General features: G+C 50.5%; 2 protein-coding genes across 2 annotated transcripts; both read left to right on the forward strand.

Moving 5' to 3' along the window:
• Positions 1–958: 958 nt before the first annotated feature.
• On the forward strand, positions 959–2,818 carry LOC124690748 (scarecrow-like protein 33). Its single transcript, XM_047224092.1, has one exon. It carries the CDS (start codon positions 959–961, stop codon positions 2,795–2,797), a length of 1,839 nt encoding a protein of 612 aa, XP_047080048.1. The 3' UTR covers positions 2,798–2,818.
• A 1,536-nt stretch (positions 2,819–4,354) lies between these two features.
• LOC124690749 (scarecrow-like protein 33) lies at positions 4,355–6,304 on the forward strand. Its single transcript, XM_047224093.1, has one exon. It carries the CDS (start codon positions 4,355–4,357, stop codon positions 6,302–6,304), a length of 1,950 nt encoding a protein of 649 aa, XP_047080049.1.
• Positions 6,305–24,013: the final 17,709 nt, after the last annotated feature.

Below are 24,013 nucleotides of genomic sequence, written 5' to 3' on the forward strand. Positions count from 1 at the left end.
TCTGACCACAGACCACCGTTATCATGGCGTCTGCCTATCCAGAAGTAGCTCTTCTGGCACCGAAATGACGCGGATAACCGCATTGGAAAAGGTTTCTTCTTTCTCCTTGAGATATCAAGCAAGATTAAATGGGATAGAGTGCACAATCATTTCCTGCCATATATGCCTAGCCTCATGGATTGAATGCTCATCGATAAGGATATCTTCTGATGGAAAAAGTTTGAACAGGATAGTCCCCAGAAAAATTCTGAACTTGAACCTGGCTGATTTATTCAGCACATCTGCCTTGGGAGACGCACCACATCCGGCCAGGGAAGGATTAGACACAAACGCATGGCCATCACACCAGTTGCCTCCGATGTTAGAACTGTTACAGGACAACACGGCTGAACTGATCCTCACTCTACTGCGTGAAAACTGAAGCCTTTTCGGTTGATAAGCTCCATCAACTACAGTTCCATGTTCTCGCCAGTTTTCCTGGCTCGATTTGTACTATTGGCACTGAATGGTGATTTGTAATCACAAACTAGTCCACTACTAGAAACAGGGGTGTCTTAATATCTGAAAAACTTCTGAATTCATAGGAAGCATACAAAAGGCTCAAATGCCCTGCATTAACTCAGAAGTTCAGAATAACTGTCAGTTGTATCGGCCGGTGCTTCTTATCGAAAACTGCATTATAACTTTTTTCCTCAAGATTATGACTATTTTCTGCATCAATGGAACATACTCCTTGAATCTCACAATATATAGCACAGTCGACACATGAATTGATTTTCTACATGGATTGTGCCGTATTTGACCGGGCAAGGGTCAAGCAACCTCCTGAAATGACAGCATCAGTGACATCAGTGATTCCAACAGTCAGCAAAAGGATAGAGCTAGAAACTTTGATATAACCAACTCCATGCACGTCTTAGATACCAACACGCCCTGCACAATTCTCAAACAACCATTCATGGCAGACACACCAGAGGAAGTCTTGGGCTTTGTCAGGCCAAAACCACCACGCGCCTCCATCTTCTTTGATCTTCCCGCGACACCCCATAAGCAGCCACAACATGTTCATATGGCTCTAGACAGCATCTCCCACATGCTCATGGAGGAAGATATTGTTGAAAAAATCATGTGCCAGTACCCTGATAACCCGATTCTCCTACAAGCCCAGCAGCCCTTCGCAGAAATCCTCTATGGTGCCTCCGACATAGTAACATCGTCTAATGGCCAGGAGTTCTCGGCACCCATCATGCCTTCTTCTGCATTGCTGCCCAGCCAGGACACTGTGGAACCCAATAGCATTGAAGGAAGCACCAGCATGCAGATGATGTCAACAATGGCATTCTTGAAAGGCATGGAAGAGGCCAGACTGTTCTTGCCCGGTGGAGATAATGAGAGGTTCGCCTGTAAGAAAAGGTTTCATGAGGATGGAGATGTGAGGGATAATAACGTGGGCAGGAGAAGGAAGCAAATCATGATTTCTGAATCAGAGGAACAAGTCACCGCACGCAACTTGTTGGACCAGCTCGTGCTCAAGGACCATGGCTTGGGCTCCGGTGCAACCCAGAAGCCCACAAGTGAGGTAAAGCAACAGAACATATGCATGCAGGTGCCGCGCATCAGGCGTGGCATGGCGCAGATGATTGTGGTCGACCTAGAAACACAATTGTTCCGATGCGCAGAGGCGGTGGCCACCAACGACCGACACAACGCAGGCAGGTTGTTAGAGATAATCAAAGGACACTCATCACCAACGGGGGACACCACAGAGCGCCTGGCTCATTACTTTGCTGAGGGGCTAGAGGCACGTCTGGCTGGTGCAGGGAGCGAGCTCTACCTCTTACTCATGACGGTGAAACACTCCTCCGTCGTGGAATTTATCAAGGCCTATCAGCTTTACATGGATGCCACCTGCTCCACCAAGGTGGCGTTCCTCTTCTCCAACAAGACCATTTATAACATCGCCGCGGGAAAGAGCAAGCTGCACATTGTACACTACGGCATCGGGGATGGTCTCCAGTGGACAGACTTACTCCGCTGGTTCGCAGAAAGGGAGGGAGGGCCTCCGGAGGTAAGGATTACTGGCATTAACAGACCACAAACTGTATTTCATTCTGCCAAGCGGACTGAGGAGGCAGGTCACAGGCTAATCCTTAGTGCACGCAAGCTTGGTGTGTCATTCAAGTTCCGCGCCATCACCGCAAAATTTGAGACCGTCCGTGTTGAGGATCTCGACATCAATCCTGACGAGGTACTCATCGTGAACACCATATTTCAGTTTAGGACCCTAATGGATGAGACCATAATTGTTGATAGGATAAACCCAAGAGACCAGGTCCTAAACACTATCAGGAAGATGAAGCCAGCTGTCTTCATACATGGTGTAGTCAATGCATCATACTGTGCGGCCTCCTTTGTAACACGTTTCCGCGAGGCACTCTATAACTTCTTGGCGGGGTTTGACTTGATGGAGGCCACTGTCCCACGAGACAATAACTTGAGGGTTGTAGTCGAGCGTGACATCTTCGCACGGTCCGCCATGAACATTATCGCCTGCGAGGGTGCAGATAGGGTGGAGCGTACTCAACACTACAAGGATTGGCAAGTACGTAATCAGCGAGCGGGCCTAAAGCAGCTTCCATTGGATCCTGACATTATTAGTGTGCTGAAAGCTCAAGTGAAGAAGCGCAACCAGAAGAATTTTATGATCAACGAGGATCACCAGTGGCTTCTGCAGGGATGGAAAGGTCGTGTGCTCTCTGCCATTTCGATATGGGCAGCTAATAATGTTACTAGCTAACTGTCACTCAACATAGTTTCAAGAACCGTAGTTTAATGCACCCTAGCAACATTTCAACCATGTTTTTCCCATATAGTCCATTGGGTTTTCATGAAAGAAACCATTTCTGCCAAATACACTTGGGTATGATTATTGAATGAAATGTCTCTTTTGCACCTTCAAGTTATGGTGGTCCCTTGTATTCGTTTTGAGTATCAGGCAAGTGGCCAAGCAGCATAGTTCAAAGCCTTCCAAGCTATTCCCGGTGATATGGTACAAAATACATGTGGTATAACAGGCAACTTGAGAAATATCGAGGGACTGGAAACAAGAGTACTAACCATCTACTCCTCCTATCCTAATGAATTGAATGCTCATCGAATGAATGAATATGTATATGCTTATCTTCGGACTGAAAAAGTTTGAACAGAGTACTCACTAGAAAGTTACTGAACTTGAAACTGACTGATATATCCAATATATTTTCCTCGAGAGACACACCACATCCGATCAGGAAAATTTTGACCGAAAATATGCTGACCAGGATTTCCATTTGTTAACCAGAAAATGAACAAGTAACTGCAGAGCCATCAAACCAGTTGCGCGAGGAACTGTTACAGCAAGTCTGAACTGATGCTCAGTTTACTGCACGAAAGCTGAAACCTTTTAGGTTGATAAACTACAACAGCTACAGTTTGCATTTTCTCGCCAGTTTTCTTGGCTCGATTTCTACTATTTCCGTAAATGATGAATTGTAACCACAAATACTGCAGTGCTAGAAACAACGCCTTCATATTTGAAAAAATTCATATAAAGAATATCTGGAGAAATCGTTTCTGAGTTCTGAGAAAGCATACAAAATGCTCAAATGTGTGTCTTGCTGAGTTGCTTGGTGGTTTTGACCTAGATTTATCTGTTTCTTAGCCAAGGCTAGTATCCTGTTATCATTTTTTCCTTCTCTAGTTTCCTCTGCCAAGTAGTTTTTGGCTTGTACAGTTTTTTTGCCCTACTATCAAAGCAAAGCAGAGCTCCTGCTGTTCAGGCTAAAAAAATGCTCAAATGTTCTGCATCAGAGTTCACAAGTTCAGAATAACTGACAGTCGTTCTATTCAATGGTGATTCTTATCGAAGGTTCCATTTCTCGGCCACCAAATCACCGAGAGGACAAACTACCACCATAGTTCCTTAATAAATTGAACTGCCAAAACGTCTTATAATTAGGAATGGAGGGAGTATATTAAAACTCTCTCCCCAGGACTATGATTACATCCAGCATTAATGGAACAGAATCCTTGGATCTTACAGTATATAGCACAACCTGTCGATGCATCTATATTCTGCAGAAGTTGTACCAAATTTGACCGGACAGGGATTAACGGTTAGGAAAATGGCTCCAAAACCAAGGTGATTCTTTTGTACATTTGTGCAGGCACTGCTGGTGCTGGACGACTAATCCAACTTGCTGAAATGGCAGCATCGGTAGTTCCAACAGCCAGCAAAGCTGATTGAGAAACTTCGATAGATATAACCAACTCCAAGTCGTAGTTATTAACATACACCGTACCATTGTCAAGCACCATGCACCCATTCATGGCAGCCACACCGGAGGAAGTCTTGGGCTTTGTCAGGCCAACATCACCGCCCCCCTCCATCTTCCTCGACCTCCCCCCGACACCCCATCAGCAGCCTGCACAGAATTTACATATGGCCTTAGACAGCATCTCCCGCATGCTCATGGAGGAAGACATTGTTGAGAAAATCATGTATCAGTACCCCGAGAACCCGATTCTCCTGCAAGCCCAGCAGCCGTTCGCTCAAATCCTCTCAGGTGCGCCTGACATAACATCACCAAATGGCCAGGAGTCCTTGGCACCCATCATGCTTTCTTCTGCATTGCTGCCCAGCCAACCCAGCACCATGAACCTCCAGGACAGGGATTTAGACACCTCCTCTTTGAATGGCATGGACAGCATCTCGTCCCCCGTTGAAGGCCACACCGGCATGCAGATGCTATCAGCCATGGCATTCTTGAAACGCATGGAAGAAGCCAGATTCTTATTGTCTGGTGCAGATAGTGAGATGTTGGCTTGTAAGAAGAGGTTTCATGAAGAAGATGGTGATGCAAGGGATAGCGTGGGAAGGATAAGGAAGCAAATCATGATTCCAGTACAGGATGAATCAGATGAAGAAGCCACCGCCCGCAACTTGTTGGACCAGCTCATGCTCGAGGACCACGGCTTGTGCTCCAGTGCAATGCAGAAGCTCCGTGTCATGACCGGTGAGGTTATAAAGCAACAGAACATATGCGTGCAGGTGCCACGCATGAAGAGTGGCATGAAACAGATGTTTGTGGTTGACCTAGAAACACTGTTGCTCCATTGCGCAGAGGCGGTGGCCACCAACGATCGCCACAACGCAGGCAAGTTTTTAGAGAAAATCAAAAGGCACTCGTCACCGATGGGGGCCACCACAGAGCGCTTGGCTCATTACTTTGCCGAGGGGCTTGAGGCCCGTCTGGCTGGCAAAGGGAGCCAGCTCTACCACAGCTTACTCATGATGAAGCACTCCACCATCTTGGAACTTGTCAAGGCCTATAAGCTTTATGTGGATGTCAGCTGCTCCACCAAGGTGGCGTTCCTCTTCTGCAACAAGACCATTTATAACGTTGCTGCAGGAAAGAACAAGCTGCACATTGTACACTACGGCATCGGGGATGGTCTGCAATGGACGGAGTTACTCCAGTGGTTCGCAGAAAGGGAGGAAGGGCCTCCGGAGGTGAGGATTACTGGCATTAACAGCTGGTCACAACCTGCAGCATTCCATCCTGCCAAGCGGACTGAGGAGGCAGGTCGCAGGCTAATCCTTTGTGCAAGCAAGCTTGGTGTGCCATTCAAGTTCCGCGCCATCACCGCAAAATTTGAGACTGTCTGTACTGAGGACCTCGACATAAATCCTGACGAGGTACTCATCGTGAACAGCATATTTCAATTTAGGAACCTAATGGACGAGACCCTCACTGCTGATAGGATAAACCCAAAAGATCAGGTCCTCAACACTATCAGGAAGATGAAGCCAGCCGTCTTCATCCATGCCGTAGTCAATGCATCATACTGTGCTGCCTCCTTTGTAACACGTTTCCGCCATGCACTATATAACTTTACGGCAGCGTTTGATTTGATGGAGACCACTGTCCCACGGGACAATGACTTGAGGTTGGTGGTGGAGCGTGACATCTTCGCACGGTCCGCCATGAACATCATCGCCTGCGAGGGTGCAGATCGGGTGGAGCGTACTCAACACTACAAGGAATGGCATGTACGGAATCAGCGAGCAGGGCTGAGGCAGCTTCCACTGGATCCTGAAATAGTTCGTGTTCTAAAAGCACAAGTGAAGAAGCGCCGCCAGAAGAATTTCATGATCAACGAGGATCACCACTGGCTTCTGCAGGGATGGAAAGGCCGTGTGCTCACTGCCCTTTCGATATGGGCAGCTAATGATGTTAGCAGCTCTCACTCAATAGAATCTTAAGTACATTCAGATATGAAATAGTTTACCGGCTTTTCATGAACGAACCCATTTCTGGCAAGTACATTCGGATATAAATATCATTTTCCCACCTTCCGAGTTACGGTTGCTATTTATATTTGTTTTGAGTATCAGGCGACTGGCCCAGCAGCATGGTTCAAAGCCTTTCAGCTATTCACACTGCTATGATACGGAAAATCTATGGTATAACGGACAACTCGAGCAACCTCAAGCGACTGGAAACAGGAGTACTAGGTTGCCGCACCGCTGGACACTGAAATGCAACCATTTTCTACACCTACAATTGATAGTAGAATTTATGTTTATAAAAAAGAATGTCATTTATGCATTGCCAGGGACTAAACATATAGTACTAGTAGGACTGTAGGAGCGTAATGAGTGTTGGAATTTTGAGGTCAGGTCGCAATGGACCGAGAGATAAGTGGGAGCAATTTCCCACGCTTGTGCCTTGAACCTTGATCAGGGGCACCCAAAACCAACGGTTGGTTTCGGTAGCTGGTCCTACAGCGCCACATCGGAAGATTGAACTACAAATGCCGGGGAAGAGCAGTGCCGGACACATCCTCCTCATCTACATCTATATGCTGCCTGTCCGGCCACATCCTCCTCGTCTACATCTATCTTCTGCGTTTAGGCTGGTCTGGTGCTAATATCCGTGATTAATATTATGGCATGTTAATGTTCTAATTAATTCAGTGTCTCCTATTCCCTGGTGGTTGCTGTGTTTTGGCTGAACAAACTGTAGCTCTTGGTTTCTATTAATGGAATTCGGGGGAGAAAATCCCTTTTAATTCAAAAAAAATCACTGTCTCCAGTTTTAAGTTGGTAATATTGGCATTTCCTTACGGCTAAGATAGAGCAAAGGAGGGGAATATATCAAATGTTTTTCGACGAACCGAAAATCCCCAGAGCCCCCCTTTTGCCCGAATCCTACTCCCTGCAGAATAAAATTGAAACCCTAAGTTTTGGGATCAGGACTTACCTCCCCGAGTCTGGTGGCCGCCCATAAGGACGTTCCTTAAGGAATACGACACGCGAGGGCCTCCACTTGCAAGCCCCGCGCGCCGCCGTCAGAACCACAAGACGCCGACACGTCGGTCGCCGTGGCACCCGCGCTCTCCGTCCACCGCAGCGCCGCCATGTGCTCAGTACAGTGGCCACGCTCAACGAGGCAGCGCGCTGGGATTCCCCGTTGCACGCTGCTCCGGCGAGCGAAGCCGCCGAACTAACCAGGCCGCCGCCGACCGCCGGCGCTCTCTCGCTCTCGGAGGGGAGAAATCGCAAGGGGGGACGGCTGAGTTCCATCGAACGGCTAGGGCAGCGCGGAGAGGGAGTCGGGCCTACGGGTTGTTAATGGGCTCTGTCAGCTACGGCCCATATTAGGTCGGCGCAATGCTTCTCTTCTTCTAGAAAAGCGGCCCTCGTCGTGTCGCTAGACCTAAATAAATCCCCAATTCTTCTGTTCAATTGGACGACGTCGAGGTCGAGTCGCCGAGATGGACACCAGAGCAACACCCACGGCGCTCGAGGAGTCGACTCTGCGCCTGGCCTCCATGAATCTCACAGTTGGCGGAGAGCCGCCGGCCATCAAGCCGCCGTCCACCACACCCACGACGACGACGACGGTGAGAAAGAGGACTCCCGGGAGGTGGAGGAGGATCCCACGCCTGTGGTACCATCCACCGCCCCACTTGCCGGAGACGAAAGCGATGATCGACAAGGGTAACCTGGCGACGCTTGAGAACATCGAGTTCATCAGGAACATGCGCGAGGAGGACTGCCACCTGGAGACTCCCGAGGACGTCCGCGACTTCCACGCCTTCAAGGAGAAGATGGTCCGCTCCCTCACCCTGATCGTCAACGCCACCCCCGAGACCATCTTCCTCTCCTACAAGCGGTTCAGCGACACCAAGCCCGAGCACCTCACCGCCGAGGCCATGGAGGCACACATACTACCACAGTTTCCCGAAACCAACGGCTGCCAGCAAGCAAAGCACTTCGCGAAACTCGCTCTAGCGCACTACAACAACAAGAAGAGGACGGGATCGCGCAGATTTAAGCTGGCCACGACTCTTCTGTCCAACTGCTTCTCCGAGTCGTCTGGGACGACATATGGGCATGTAAATTTCACTGCTGTTCTCGAGGAGAATGCCGCCGCGCAACCCACATCCGAGACCAAGACCAAGAGGCTGTTCTTCGCTGAGCTTATGCTCGTTCCGCAGCTTCTTCTAGCGGATCCGAACGCTGAGCCGATGCGGGTGGTGCATGTGTATGTCCTTGATGATGACTACTGCTATGGTGGGTGCAAGAAAATATTCAGAAAGATCGATCACAAGATGAGGCGCGAGATGGATTACGAGCGCTGCCATGCTTGCAGCGACCTTATTAAGCATCCCGAAGGGCACCTTTTTGGTGGAGGGCATGATAGCACCAGAATGTCATACTTCTCTGCTGTCTAGTTACATAGGCATCCAGGCTGAAGACTCCGGAGAGATGCTGAAGAATGTGAATATCAAGGCAGTAAGTCGTGCAGTGACTGCTAAATCAAACCAGTTGTTTCCGAATTCTCTCTGCATTTTAAAAGGAATTTTCTCTGACGACTAGAAATTCTGAGAGGATGTCGTGGGCGCTTTTGACGCAACATGTTTTCTTTAGGCTTTTCTGATTTTTCAGTGCTTAATTTTAAAAAGTCCCTGAATTATGTGAAAAATGATGTTAATCACATGAAAGTTTTGAAGTGGGCTTTGTGCTAAAATAAATATTTTGGAATTTGAATTGTATTATCTTCTAAAAAATTCAAGTCACTTTTTTTTCTTGACACTAGCTAAAATAAAATTCTAGCGATGCCCGCGCCGCGGTAGTAGAGGTCGAAGTACCGCGGGTTGATCATATTTTCACCCTATGCCCTTATGCGAGACAGGTTTGGTTCAGAGTGCTGCAGAGCGCGAAGCTACGGATTGCCGACCCTGGAGCTTCAGGCAATCTACAGAGATGGTGGACGGAGGCCCGCAAGCGAGTGCGGAGGATTGATAGGAAGCGCTTTGACTCCATGGTCATAGGCACGACTTGGATGTTATGGAAGCAGCGAAACGCGAGGGCTTTCGGCAATGAGAGGGAGCAGAAGTCGGTAGACCGAATGGCGGGTCAGATCAGAGATGACTTCCACCTTTGGGATAGCGCCAGGAGAGGAGGGAGGCTAGATATAGCGAGAGAGTAGGCCTAGGCGGAGGGCGGGTGGCGTGTGTGTGTGTTCGCAGCGCCTGGGTGCTGTTCTTGTAATTTGGTACTCTTTTCTCTTCTATAAAGATAAGGCACGTTTTGCGCGTGCTCTCGAAAAAAAAAAAAAGAAGTAGCGGTAGTCGACATCCGTGAGCTCGTTGTTTCCGCGCCCATCGTAATCGTTGGATCATCCTTCATTGCGCTGCTAGGTCTAGCGCAGCCGGCGTTGTCCGTGAGGTCGACCAGCAGTGCGCTGGTTCCGCCGATCGACGCCACGATGATATCCTCTACGTTCTCCTACCAGCCGCGGTTTGTGGGGTGGGGGGAAGTGGGGTGGGCGTTGAGCTAATCCATCCACGCCTCGTCGTAGCCTGCGTCTGATTTTTCGGTGCATTTTCCAGCCTCCTGCTTCCCGTGCTGACACGTGTCCTTTTTGCTGCCGGGTAGCAAAAAATTCTCATTTTTTGCTTCAGTGTAGCAAAAAATGGTTCACCTCACGAAATAAAATAAAAATGCTGAGCTCGCCGTTCACACCACCGGAGACTCGCCGGAGTGCTTGTAGCAAAAAAAAATATGCTTTTGTAGCAAAAAATGATATCATCGGAGACATTGATGGGAAACTCGCCGGAGAACTCACCGGAGACCCACGTAGCAAACATATTGTGCAAATGTAGCAAAAACGGGGGAAAATTGTAGCAAACATATATATGTTGCAAATCCTCTGAGACATCAACATCAATAGAGACCTCGTTTGCAGCTGGCAATAGCGTCGTCCAAGGTTGCAGCAACTCTGTCCGTGCAATGCAGCAATGTTCTAAGCCGCTAGTAGCAACGGCTGACGTCCAGGGTAGCAAAGTAGGCCTCCACGATAGCAATAAGCCGCCCTCGGCTGGTAGCAACGACATAGACCTAAGGTAGCAAAACCGGCCTCCACATGTAGCAATATGGCATTCCTAAGGCAGCAAAACCGTTAACGAAGCAGAGGAGCCCGAGATGGAGGCGGCTAAGGGTCGAGACGGTCACGACAGCGATGGGCAGCACTGGTTTGCGGGAACAATCATAGCTGGTTGGAGTATCGGTGCTTTTAGCTCGTACCATCAGCGATGGTACGTCCTCGAGGCCGGTGTGGAGCACGCACGGCGGGCGAGCTCCGTCGTCCTCAACGCCGACCTCCTCCAGGACAACCGGCGCCGAGCAGGGAAAGTACAGCGAGCCCCTTCCTCCGCCACCACGCGGAGGTACCCGGCCAGCCGCGCCGATCTCGTCTGGCCACGGGATGGGGAACCAGGCCCTGCTATGGCGCGTGGATTTTGGGTGGCCGGGACAGAACAAATTGGATCAGCAGGTGGGCTACGGGGGAGTAGGCGGCGGCGACCGACGAGCCGAGGCGGTAGTGTCGTACAAGCCGAGATGGCGGCGTGAACTTGTAGCCGGAGCGGCACCGCGGCGGCAGGTGGAATCCGGCGCGTTGGGCTCGTTTGTCGGCGGCGGCGCTAGGTGGGTGAGAGCAGCGACGGCGGCGGCGCTCTGTGGGTGAGAGCAGCGGCGGCGGCAGCGCTCGGTGGGTCAGAGCAGCGGCGGCAGCGCTCGTGGCCTCCGTGCAGAGGAAGAAGCTGAGGGACGAAAAGAGACGATAAGATTGAGGTGGGTCCCATGGGAATCGTGTGGGCAGAAAGAGTTGGTAAGGAGCAAGCTTCGCGTCCACGCGATCAAGCCATCCAACGGTCAAGAAACAGGAGGTTGCAGCGGGTCTGATCCCCGGGGGAATAGAATCATTTTCCTTTTCTCTATCTATAGTAGGAGTATTTTTTCCATTTCACGTAAAATGTGCTAAATTAATTTTAAGAAGTCCCTGAATTATGTGATAAATGATGTTAATCACATGAAAGTTTTGAGGTGGACTTTGTGCTAAAATAAATCTTTTGGAATTTGAATTGTTTTATCTTCTAAAAAATTCATGTCACTTTTTTTCTTGACACTAGCTAAAATAAAATAAAAATCTATGATGTCCGCCGCGGTAGTAGAGGTCGAAGTAGCGGTAGTCGAAATCGGTGAGCTCGTTGTTTCCACACCAGTCGTAATCGTTGGATCGTCCTTCACGGCGCCGCTAGGTCCAGCGCAGCCGGCGTCGCCCGTGAGGTTGACCAGCGATCATGCGCTGGTTTCTTTTTTAAACAGTAGGCCTAAGCCCTGCGTTAAATTAATAACGCCACATCGGCAAAGTACATAGTGCTGAAGATCAGCTTACAGGCAACTCACACCACGAGAAAGCAACAACAAGAAACACAACATCGTGGCCGAGACCTTCGTCCATCCGCTTGATCAACACAGGAGGAGACACGCCGAGAAGGACCGCCATTGGAGAGCACCAGACTTCATCATCACTTGGCAAGCCGTCGAAGTAAGAGCACCCGCTCCCGCCTCCGAAGAAGGACCCTTCCTTCTCGCCCAGGATCGAGGGCGCCGCACCGTCGCGAGGGGGAAAAGCTCCCCAGAGCACCGAGGTCATACTAGACAGTAGCCCAGATTAGGGGAAGCAGCAGGAGCACCTCCGCGCGCGAACCCACGGACAACATCTACAACCGCCGCAAAGACCAACCAACAAGACGCAAGCTTTAGAACTGCAGCCGCCAACCGAAGACACGGCGGAGCCGCCACAGGCAACCCCGGAACACGCAGCTCGTCACCCCTCCACCAACCAAGGCGGCGCCTTCAGCAAGGGAACGGCGTCACCACGCCGCCGCCGCCCATTCCGAAAGAATTGGGTTTTCACCCGGATGGAGGAGGGGGGGGAAGGAAGAAGAACCTCGTCGACGCCTCCAGGGAGGGTAACGGCGCAGAGCGTCGTCGCCAACGTGACCGCCCCGTCGGTCAAGGGTTTCCCCCGGCCCAGCGCTTCCAATCCCGACGACCTGACGTTGCAGACCCGGCGAGCTCGCCGGGCACCGGCCACACCAGGTTGGGAACCGCGCTGCAGGGAGTCACCGTCTTCAGATCTGAGGTGGGGGGCGGGGTCCTCCGCCCCGGGAGCAGCAGCCTCCGCTCCCTCGCCGCCCGCGCAGCCAAGAGGAGCAGCCCTCAGCACCGGCCGGCACCCCTGCCGTCGGCGGCGCCGCCCTCAACCTTCGAGGCCGCCGCCTCAGATCCCAGGCTCCCACCGGGACAGGGAGCCGCCGGACACCACCATAGCCCAGGTCCGCTCCAGCCGGAGAAGAACGGAGCAGGAAGCGCCGGCCGAGCTCCCGCGCCGGTAGAGGCGATCTCCGCGCGAGTTCCTCCCCCGATCTCCGCGCCGGAGGGCCGAGAGCCAAGAGCCCCGCCGCCCCCTTCACCGGCGTCGCGAGCTTGGCCGCCGGCGCCTCGGGGGGCGGCGAGGAGGAGGAGACGGGAGAGGGGAGGGTGTGTGGCGGCGGCTAGGGTTCCGCCCCCTCGGTCGCCAGGAGGAGGCGACGCGAGGAGACGGGACGCTTCCGCGCCAGCCCAGTTGATGGCGCATTAGCGGCCAGTGCGCTGGTTTCACCGATCGATGCCACGATAATGTCATCGACGTTCGCCTACCAAGCGCGGTTTGTGCCTGGGGTGGGCATTGAGCGAATCCATCCACGTCGCGTCGTAGCCCGCTTGACCCCCATCATGGGGTAGGGGAGGCGCGGCGACATGGAGTGTGTCGGCCCGATAGACGACGAACGGTCAAGCCGGCAATTCGACCTATGGGTACGTGTTATGGTCGGTCTGACCTACCAACGTAGGAAGCCCACTAGTGGCTAGTTAGGGGCTTAGCCCAAGTAAATTAGGGGCTTAGCCCAAGTAAATTAGGGTTTCGAGGAGGCCGTCCTCCTATATAAACACTTGTATCCCTTCGAGATTAATCAGACAAATATTCGGTATCATACCGTCTCGTCTCCCGAAGGGAGACGGAGACCCTGCGCCCAGCCGCACCCAACCCTAGTCGCCGCCTCCTTCCTCCGCGACGGCGCCCAGCCGCCGGCGCCGAGCCCTCCAGCCTCTCCGTCCTCACTTCCACCCTTACAACCTCCGCCCTAGACCCGGTAGAACCCTAGACTCTACCACTTTGGTATCAGATTGCCTAGGTCTTATGGGCTCCAACAGCCCCCCCCCGTCGACACCATCGCCGCCACGTCCGCCGCCGCCACCACCACCACTTCCGCCGCCATGACCGGCGCCCACGCGCTGCAGGGGGCCGCCGCCGCCAACGGAGACCAGGCCGCCACCGTCCCCACGGGCCTCGACCTCCTGCCCGCTACTTTGGCGGACCTCGCCGACAGCCTCCGCGCCATCCGTTTCGAGCTCGCGGAGATCAAGGCCGGCCAGCACCCGCCGCCCCCACCGGCCGCTGTTCCGCCGCCGCCCCCACCGGCCGCTGTTCCGCCGCCGCCACCACCGACCGCTGCTACGCCGCCGCCTCCACCGGCCGCCTCCGCCGCCAGCAATGGCCGGCCCGCGTGGTGGCCGCCGTCGCCCTCGCCGATTCCCACATGGACCGACGCGGCACCCGTCTACACTCATACGTAGGCGCGGACGACGGTCCAGCAGCCCGCCCACCGCCTTGGCGGCCCCGGCGGGTTTCCGGGCCCTTCGCCGCGAGCACGTCCGTCAACCCGACCAGCCGGAGGGCGCCCCCATGGTCCCGGCCGTGGCACGGCAGCCGCCCCGCTTCACGAAGCCGGAGTTCGCCACCTACGACGGCGCCACCGACCCCCGAACCGGCTGAACCGGTGTGAGCAATTTTTCGGGGCAGCGGACGCTCAGCACCGACCGCACATGGATCGCCTCCTATCACCTACGGGCGCCGCGCAGACTTGGTACTACGCCCTCGAGCAGGACGAGGGCGGGATGCCGCCTTGGGAGCGTTTCCGCGACCTGTGCCTCCGGCCGGTTTGGGCCGACCCTCCGTGGCAGCCGCCTCGCCGAGCCGGGACGCCTCGCCTTCACCACCACGGTCCAGGACTTCGCCGACCGCTTTCGAGCACTCGCGTGCCATGCCCCGGGTGTCTCGGCACGGCAGCGCGCCGATCTCTTCGTCGGCGGCCTCCCCGACTACATTCGCGTCGATGTCGAGATGCGCGAGTCGGGGGACCTGCAGACGGCCATGTACTACGCACGAGCCTACGAGCAGCGTGACATAGGCATCCCAAATGGGCCTGCCAAAGATAGTACCCGGAGTTTACTGAAGGCCCACTACCCGAAGAATAAGAAGATTCGAGAGTCCAAGATATATTAAGGAAAGCTAGAGTTGTAATAGGAAGAGTTATTTGTAATCCGGCGGGATGAGTTAGAAACCGTCCCGGACTGCGTAACTTGTACAAAACGAAACCCTCGGCTCCACCTCCTATATAAGGGGGAGTCGAGGGACAAAGAAAGGATCGAATCTATCGTCAACATAACCCTAGTTTTCATAATCGCCGAGTACTTTTCGCCTAAACCTTCGAGATCTACTTGCCCTCTACTTCTAGCAAAACCCTAGTCTACAATCTGTAGGCATTGACAAGTTAATCCTTTGTCAATTGGCGCCGTCTGTGGGAATTAGAGGTTGCAAGGAGCTGATCTCGATGGCACGTTCAAGATCTTCGACTTCATTAACAGCAAGCAATGCGATGGATCGAGGTAACACGGGAAAAACTGATCTATTCAATTTTATTCCTCACCCGCCCTCCCGTATGGATGCATGTGCCTATCTGGAGGAGCCTATCATCATGACGTTCGGAGAATTCCGATTTGGCGTCAACAAGGAAGGATCCTACCGTCTCGAAGATCCGATCTCGTCGGAATTTTCAGCGGTCGATTCTAGCTTTTCGTCGAGTGACGAGGAGTTTTCGTCGCCATACTTCATCGACACCAAAGCGAAGGGAAAGCTCGCCAAGATCTTCAGCAACACATCCTTCGAGTCGTCTGCGGACTCCTTTATAAGCAGCGACTCCGAAAGTGTCGGCAGCTTCAACTTCGTCGACAAATCTGTCGCCATCGGGAAGGTCTTCACCACTCTGTATGATGGTGTCACCAACCTTGACAAAAATCAATACGCAAGATACCACCAGATCTGTGCAATAGAAGAAACGGGTACATCAGAACCACAAACGTCAGAGGCTTTCGACGATTTGGGAAATCCATACGTCGATCCCGCTGATCTCAGGACAGGTCTAGGCACTAAATATGCCGGATCTTCAACTCGTGCAAAAGTCCAACTCCCGCAAGCTGCGTGGGATAGAGCTGCGAGAGCCATGGATGGATCAGAACCAATGAATACTACTGCCACCGTACAAGAGTTACAAGCATATCAATATAGACTTGCTCGAGTAAGCAGAGAGTTGGAAAAACAGACAGCATCCCTGAACAGGAGGAAAGAAGCAGCTTCTGCATCAAGCAGACGCCGAGCAGAGCTAAGTCGCCTTTCAGGAACATCGGGAGATAGTCACAGAGAGGCTCGAAGGAGAGCAAGATCTCGGCTACAAAATATACCGGAAGGAGAAAGAGGAAACCTAATCCAAAATCTCGACATGTCCTTCATGACGATCGATGAAAGGGGAAATATCATCCCAAAAACACCAGAAGCAGGTTACATGGCAACACAGGCATACATCCTCGCGTCCAGACCACCTCCTGGGGACCCGAGAGAACCATTGTTCAATATGGCGATGGCTGGAGTAGGAGTTATGGGAACAGCGTTTGCAACAACGCCTCCCGAAGAAAATCCTGGGCAAAATAGTCCACGACCAAATACAGCGAGTTCAAGACCCCCCAAGAACAAGTGGAGCTCGAGACACAGCAGTCCAAGTAAGGGTGGACAGAGCACGACAAGAAAGAAGGGAGCGTCAGCACTCACCAGAGGTTGCCGACGAAGATATGTGTGGACTCCCGTGTTTTACGAGAAGAGTTCGAAAAACTCGAGTCCCAAAAGGGTTCAAGCTACCCGAAAATTTCAAGAAATTCGACGGCCTACAAGATCCCGAGGATTGGCTCGTGGATTATCTCGAGATGGTGAAGCTGGTAGGAGGAACCAGAGCAACAGCTATGCAAAGTATTCAAGTTCATCTGAGCGGTGCCGCGAGATCTTGGATAAAGAAACTCCCCCCAAGTTCCATCGACAGCTGGGAGACCTTTGAAGATATCTTCGTGAAAAACTTCCGATCCACCTGCAAAAAACCTGCGTCATTGGAGGAGTTGAGAGCGTGTCGACAAAAACACGACGAGTCGATGAGGAAATATATACAGCGGTGGAACATCATAAAAAATTCGGCAGAAGATATATCTGACGAAAGGGCAATAGATGCGTTCGTGGCAGGAATTCGCCGAGGTGATTTTGTCGAGGACTTAGGGAGAACTAACCCTAAGACCATATCAAGCACTCATGGAGATAGCCAATAAATGGGCGAGATGGAGAAGACGCAATATACAACAAGCGACATAGGTCGCCGAAGAGGATCGTGGTCGAAATTATCAAAATAGAAGGCGATTTTCTCGCCAGTTCTACAACAACGATGCTCCCGGCCATATATCGGCTGGTTTTCGGGGAAATCCTGGAGGAAATAGTCGAGATGATTATCAAAGGAGCAACGAGCAACAAGGCGACAATAGAGGTGATTTTCGTGGCAACAGGCAAAATAGTGGACCAAGGATCCAAAGACCTTATGTGTCTCCCGAGGAAATGATGAACGGTCCGTGCCAAATGCACTTTTATCTTGACAACAATGGAAAGAGACAGTCAGGACATCTCCAGAAAGACTGCCGCAATTTTCAGGCAATGCTGCGAGCCGCAGGAATCGCAAATGCCCAAGCAAATAACGAAATCCTCGGGAGCCAAGGAGCGAGATTCACCTTCCACCCCCTCCCGCAATTACCGAAGAAAATCGACACCAGCTCGGAATAGCGGCAGCACCACACCCACCTCCATATGTTGACCCCAACTCTAATGGTGCGGTTTCGATGATTCGAAAGGCTAGGCCATCAAACAGGGCGCGAAAGTAATTTCGCGACAAGTGTTCATGGCGAGAAAAGATGCCCCCACCAACGGTCGAGTACTTAAATTGGTCGGGGCAGGACATCGGCTTCACAATCGCAGACCATCCGCAGCAAGTTCCGCGACCGGGACAATCGGCACTTATCTTACCCGCGATGATCGCCTGGATTTGACGTGTCGAGAGTTTTCATAGATGGCGGCAGCAGCTTAAACCTCATGTATGCGAGATACATTGAGGAAGATGAACATATCTCTAGCAAATCTGAAACCAACTCGAAACACGTTTTCATGGGATCACACCGGAGAAGCCAAGTTACCCATTGGGCAAGATCAACCTCGACGTTCAGCTTTGGAACCCGAGAAAACTACAGGATAGAGAATTTGGAGTTTGAAGTCGTCGATTTCCCGTCACAGTATCATGCTTTGTTGGGACGACCAGCGTACGCCAGGTTCATGGCAGTGCCGCATTATACATATCTGTTGTGGAGGTTGCCTGGGCCCAACGGACCTATCACAATCAAAGGAAGTTTCGCGTTATCTGATAAATGCGACAAGGATTTTCATCGACTATCAGAAACTTTCGGGATGCAAGCAGAATATGCGGCGCCACGGTTCACTGATTATGATGTACTGCCAGAGGTAGGAAGATCTTCTAAGGAGCCAACTTTCAACACAGCCAAGGATTCAAAAGAGGTACGGATCCACCCGACAGATCCAAAGAAAACGACGTCCATTGCCGCAAACATGGATGTCGCATAGGAAAGCGCGCTCGTCGAGTTCCTCCGTGAGCACTGGAAAATCTTCGCATGGTGTCCAGCTGACATGCCAGGAGTACCCAGGGAACTTGCCGAGCACCACCTCAATTTGGATCCTCTCGCAAGACTAGTAAAGCAACCTTTGCGGCGTTTTTCGGAGCCTAGTCGCAAAGCTATGTTATCAGAAATAGATCGACTCAAAGATGCGGGGTTCATCAGAGAAATATCGACAGAAGCCACATGGGTAGCTAACCCAGTGATGGTGCCGAAAAAACACACAATAGTCCTTCGCATGTGCGTCGACTTCACGTGTCTCAATAAACATTGTCCCAAGGATCACTTTCCCCTCCCAAGGATCGATCAAATCATCGACTCCACGGCGGGATGCGAACGTCTTTCCTTGTTGGACGCATATTCCAGTTATAACCGGATCAGACTAAAAGAAGAAGATGAAGCCAAGACAGCGTTCATCACACCTTATGGCGTGTTTTGCTACAAAACAATGCCCTTTGGTCTGAAAAACGCGGGAGCGACATATCAGCGGATGATGCAGAAGTGCCTAGCAACACGAGATCGGAAAAAATGTACAAGTTTACATCGATGATGTCGTAATAACATCCAAGAAAGGATCGACTTTGATCGAAGATTTGAAGGAAACCTTCGACAACCTCGACAAGTTCTGTCTCAAGCCGAACCCGACAAAGTGCTCTTTCGGAGTTCCCACTGGAGAACTTCTCGGGTTCTTAGTATCGGCAAGGGGGATTGAAGCTAATCCCGAAAAAATACAGAGCCATCGTTACTATGAGAAAGCCAACAAAGTTGAAAGAAATACAACAGACTAACGGGGCGAGTCGCAGCTTTAAGCAGATTCGTCGCCAGGCTAGGAGAAAAAGCGCTGCCGTTCTATGCATTGATCAAACAAGGGGAAAAATTTCAATGGAACGAGGAAGCAGACAGAGCTTTCGAGAATCTCAAGCGAGCAATCTCGACACCACCGATACTGGTGGCGCCAAAAGAGAAAGAACCTCTCCTCTTGTATATTGCAGCTACGCCTCAGGTGGTCAGCACGGCCCTAGTAGTCGAAAGGGAAGAAGAAGGCAAGCTTCATGGAGTTCAAAGGCCGAGTATATTTCATCAGCGAAGTACTTGTCGCCGTCAAAACAGCGGTACCCGCAATATCAAAAGCTAGCATATGGAGTATTCACGACAGACAAGAAAATTGCGACACTATTTTTCGGCACACCCGATAGTAGTGGTCAACGAGGCTCCCTTATCAAATATACTAAACAACCCGAAGCTACGGGTCGTGTCTCCCTTTGGGGAATAGAACTTTCCCCTCGGGACATCACGTATGAAAAAGAAAAGCAATAAAATCGCAGGTCTTACTAGATTTCATTGCAGAGTGGATGGAGCTGCAAAACACGGGACCTCCAGATTTATCGAGAACTTGGACCATGAACTTCGACGGGTCCAAAAGATTGGAAGGTGCTGGAGCAGGCGTGATATTAGTATCACCTGAAGGCGACAAGTTGAAGTATGTTCTGCGGATGACGTTCCCAAACGCATCTAACAATGAAGCGAGAATATGAAGCCCTCATACACGGGATGAAGATGGCGAAAGCTTGCGGTGCAACCCGATCGAAAATTTTCGGCGACTCACGGTTGGTAGCACAGCAAGTCATGAACCAATGCGATGCAGATCAATGAAAGTATGATAGCATACAAAGAGGTATACAATGAGTCTGGAGAAGTTATTCGATGGTTGTGAGGTAAACCACATCGGCGGGATGAGCAACGATGAAGCCGACGTTCTCGCAAACATCGGGTCACAATGCCTCGCGATTCCTCCAGGTGTGTTCGGGAAGAGATTAGCGAGAGATCAACAAAGCCAGCAAAAACAAAGAAGGAGAAAAAAGAGAAACCCTCGAGTATCGCCAAAGACACAGCGAGAAGAAGAAGAAGAGCAAGAGCTAGTCATGATGGTGCAAATTCCATGGATGCAAGCTTATATATCATATATCCTAAGGAAAACCATACCCGACGATCCAGTCGAAGCAAGGCGAATAATTAGGCGATCAAAAGCTTTTACTGTGGTAAAAGGGGAGCTATACAAACGCAGCATCTCGGGTGTGCTACAACGGTGTGTTACACCCGAAGAAGGAAGGATCATCCTAAAGGACGTGCATGAAGGAATATGTGGGCACCACGCGAGTAGCGAGCTATCGCGGCTAAGGTTTTCGGAGCAGGATTTTATTGGCTCACGGCAATCGAGGATGCAAAGGAAATAGTGCGCACTTGCGACGCGTGTCAAAGATTTGCGGCAAGACCTCACTCACCAGCGAGCGGAACTTATGCCAATCCCATCTGTCTTGGCCCTTTGCTCAATGGGGTCTCGACATGGTGGGTAAATTGCACAAAGCGTCGCCAGGAGGATATGAATACTTGCTGGTGGTCGTCGACAAATTTACCAAGTGGATAGAGGCGAAACCAATAAATTCACCGGATGCCAGCATCCGCAATAAAGTTTGTGAAGAGCATCGTTTTTCGCTTTGGAGTACCTCACAGCATCGTCACAGATAACGGCAGTAACTTTACCTCCAAGGAGTTCAAAGCATATTGTGAAGAGGTGGGCATAAAACTAAGTTTTGCATCTGTCGCACATCCACAGACCAATGGTCAAGTCGAAAAGGCCAATGGCATCATCTGCAATGGCATCAAGAAGCGCCTGCTAGGACCTTTGGAAAAAGCTAGGCATACTTGGCCGGAGGAGCTACCAAGTGTTTTGTGGAGTATTCGAACAACACCAAATACGACGACGCAGAAACGCCGTTCTTTTTGGTCCATGGAGCCGAAGCAGTCTTGCCGATAGAAATAGAGCACGATTCTCCACGAGTCGCAGAATATGACGAAGAAACTTCGAGAAAAGCTTTGGAGGATGATGTCGACGCACTCGATGAAGCTCGAGACGAGGTCCTATCACGAGTCGCCAAATATCAGCAAGACCTGAAAAACTATCACAGTCGACGATTGCGGCCAAGATCTTTCCAAGTTGGTGACCTAGTTTTACGACTCAATCAAAAAAGCCATGAAAAACTCGAGTCACCATGGCTAGGTCCATACATCGTCACAGAAGTAATAGAAGGAGGAGCATACAGAATCAAAGACAAGAAGACAGGGATTGACGAGCCAAATCCCTGGAACGTGGCACGACTCGGGCGTTTCTACGCCTAGGTGTCGAAAATATAGTCCTCCTTTGTAAAGCTACAATGTACTGAAACGCCCGCGAGTTTTCAGACGCACTCTTTTCCTTTTTCGGGGCACCGAGTGGGGCCGGAGAAGGTTTTTAATGAGGCGGGCTCGCGGTGCTGCAATATAATAAAGATAGTGGAAATATATATCTTCTTCTCGACAAGATCAGGGGTTTTCCCCTACATGATACAATATATATATATAAACACAGTGTCGATAAACGCAAAGAAGCATCTTGCCTTGGTAAAAATACCTCGCCAAAAGAAAAAGAGATATAGACAAAATAGTGATCAATAAAAGACTCGGGGGCTTGCACCAACAAAAATAGTACAGTGTATATTATCTTGCCTTGGTTTAAAAACCTCGCATTATACAAATACAGCGAATAGCCACCGAAAATACTAGGGGGCTAGACAAATATAGAACTATGCTGTTCGCTTCACAATAGAATCATAATCATGATTTACAAAGGAGAATTATCCACAGAAGGAAAATAATCAGTTCTGATTCAATATATCATCAAGAGTAACTCTGTTTTCTTCAGGAGCAGCGCCAAGAAAATCAGCATAATGACCATCTGCAAAAAAGTCGGCATCCATCCGAAGAAGGTCTTCAATCATTTCCTCGGCTACAGGTGAAACCTTCGTGTTGATGCGGTCGATACCAACTCTTCGGCGCCGTACTTTCTCGTGCACCCTCTCAACAACTTGGTTTAGATCAAGCTTCGAGTGACAGATCTGAAGCATGATAAGGGCAAATCTGGCGCCAGCCACCAATTGAGCTCTGACAAAGTTATGGACCCTATGAGCATCTTTAAATTTCTCCATTAACTCGGGAAGAGTTTTCGGTTGAATATTCCGAGGAAACATAGAGTTATAGACCATAGACGGGGTCTTGGTGCCAGAAGTCAAGATATTCGCGTACTTGGCAGGCACGATCTTGAAACCTGACAATCTGCTGAGTTCGTTCGGGAGTGGCCCAAAATAAACAGCCATGATTTAGAGAAAGGTTGACAAGAAGATTTGTTCTCTCATTTACTCTCAGATCTTCGGCCGCAGCATCAATAACTGAGCCTATCAAGACAAAAAGGCAATAAACTTTGAGGACAGTACAGCAAAATAAAGAAAAGGCATTGGAAAAATGAGACACATACCCAGCATATCCGAGCTAGCTTCCATCATCAGCTCGAGCATACTATTTTCACGGTCACTAGCTCCTTTTGCTTCCAACACAGCGAGCTTCCTTAGCAGCAATAGCTTCTTCGGCTTGTCGACGAGCAAGTTGTTCCTGTTCAGATGCTTTCCGAGATTGTTCCATCATTGCCAGAGTTTGTTTCTTCGTGGACTGAAGCTGTTGTCGAAGTTCTTGTAAATCCTCCGACAAGGGTGTGCTGGAAGAACCTTCAAGAAAATTGTCATCGGCTTTTATTTTCTTCGACAAGGAAGACGCGGGGGCGGCAACAGGAGAAGAAGGATTCGTCGAGTAATTATCAAATATCAACTGGAAAAGAAAATCTCTGAATCAAAGATAGAACCAAAAGGAATTTCATTGATTGCAGAAAATTTACATGGCCATTACAAAAGAAGTTCTCTTAAGGGACTGGCAGGGAATTTGTCGCCAAAACTAGAATGGCGACAATAGCAAAGGAAATAAAGAAAGCAAAAACTAGACCTCCGGCCTTGAAGAGCTAGGAGTAGAAGATGGTTTGACCCCAAGATACGCCAGGACTTTCTTCGTGTTGGGTTTTGCCGCCTTAACCAAAGATCGCCACTTGAGTTGCTCAATTTGATCCGTGTCGCCAACTTTGGTCCAGTCAATAGTTTGTTGACTGTCAGCGACGAGGGCAACAGTGCTCTCAACGGCAACCTTCTGGTTTTCATGACGCATCTTCAGCCCAAGATCTTCGGGAGGATTAAAGCACTTGGCTAGCTTAAGGAAAGTTGCGGGTGCCTCTTTCTTTGGGAAGAAATAGGGGAAGAGCCGCAACAGTCCTGCTTTAGCTTCGTCGATACCTTCACGTGCTTCCGTCCCGTGAAACTCGAGGAATGAAATGGCGTCAAGCAGAGGATCATCATCGGGATCTTCAAGCTCATATTCTTGAGCCGTTCTAGCTGAAACAATGAACATCCGTTTAGCAACAACTGAGTAAAGGAAAGAAGATCCAAAAGATTCGAATTGGGGTAGATACTTACTGACAAAGCGACGATTTTGGGTCCTTATGCGCTTAAGGATGGCTTCTTCGCGAGCAGATTGAGCAGTTATATGTTCACTCAGTGAAGTTTCGGCATCGTGAAGTCTCTTCCGGAGATCTTCGACACCAGCAGCATCAGCCTTGGCCTTATCAGCCTCTGCTCGAGCATCAACAGCATCTGACTCAGCCTTTTTGCGAGCCTTTTCACTTTGCTCTAATTGTTGAGCAAGTGTGTTGGCGCGTTCATTGGCTTCCGCCAGTTTTTCTACCAAGGAAGATAAATATAGTTAAAAATCTCGACA

This window comes from Lolium rigidum, chromosome 2 (genome assembly GCF_022539505.1).
Source record: "Lolium rigidum isolate FL_2022 chromosome 2, APGP_CSIRO_Lrig_0.1, whole genome shotgun sequence".
NCBI lineage: Eukaryota > Viridiplantae > Streptophyta > Magnoliopsida > Poales > Poaceae > Lolium > Lolium rigidum.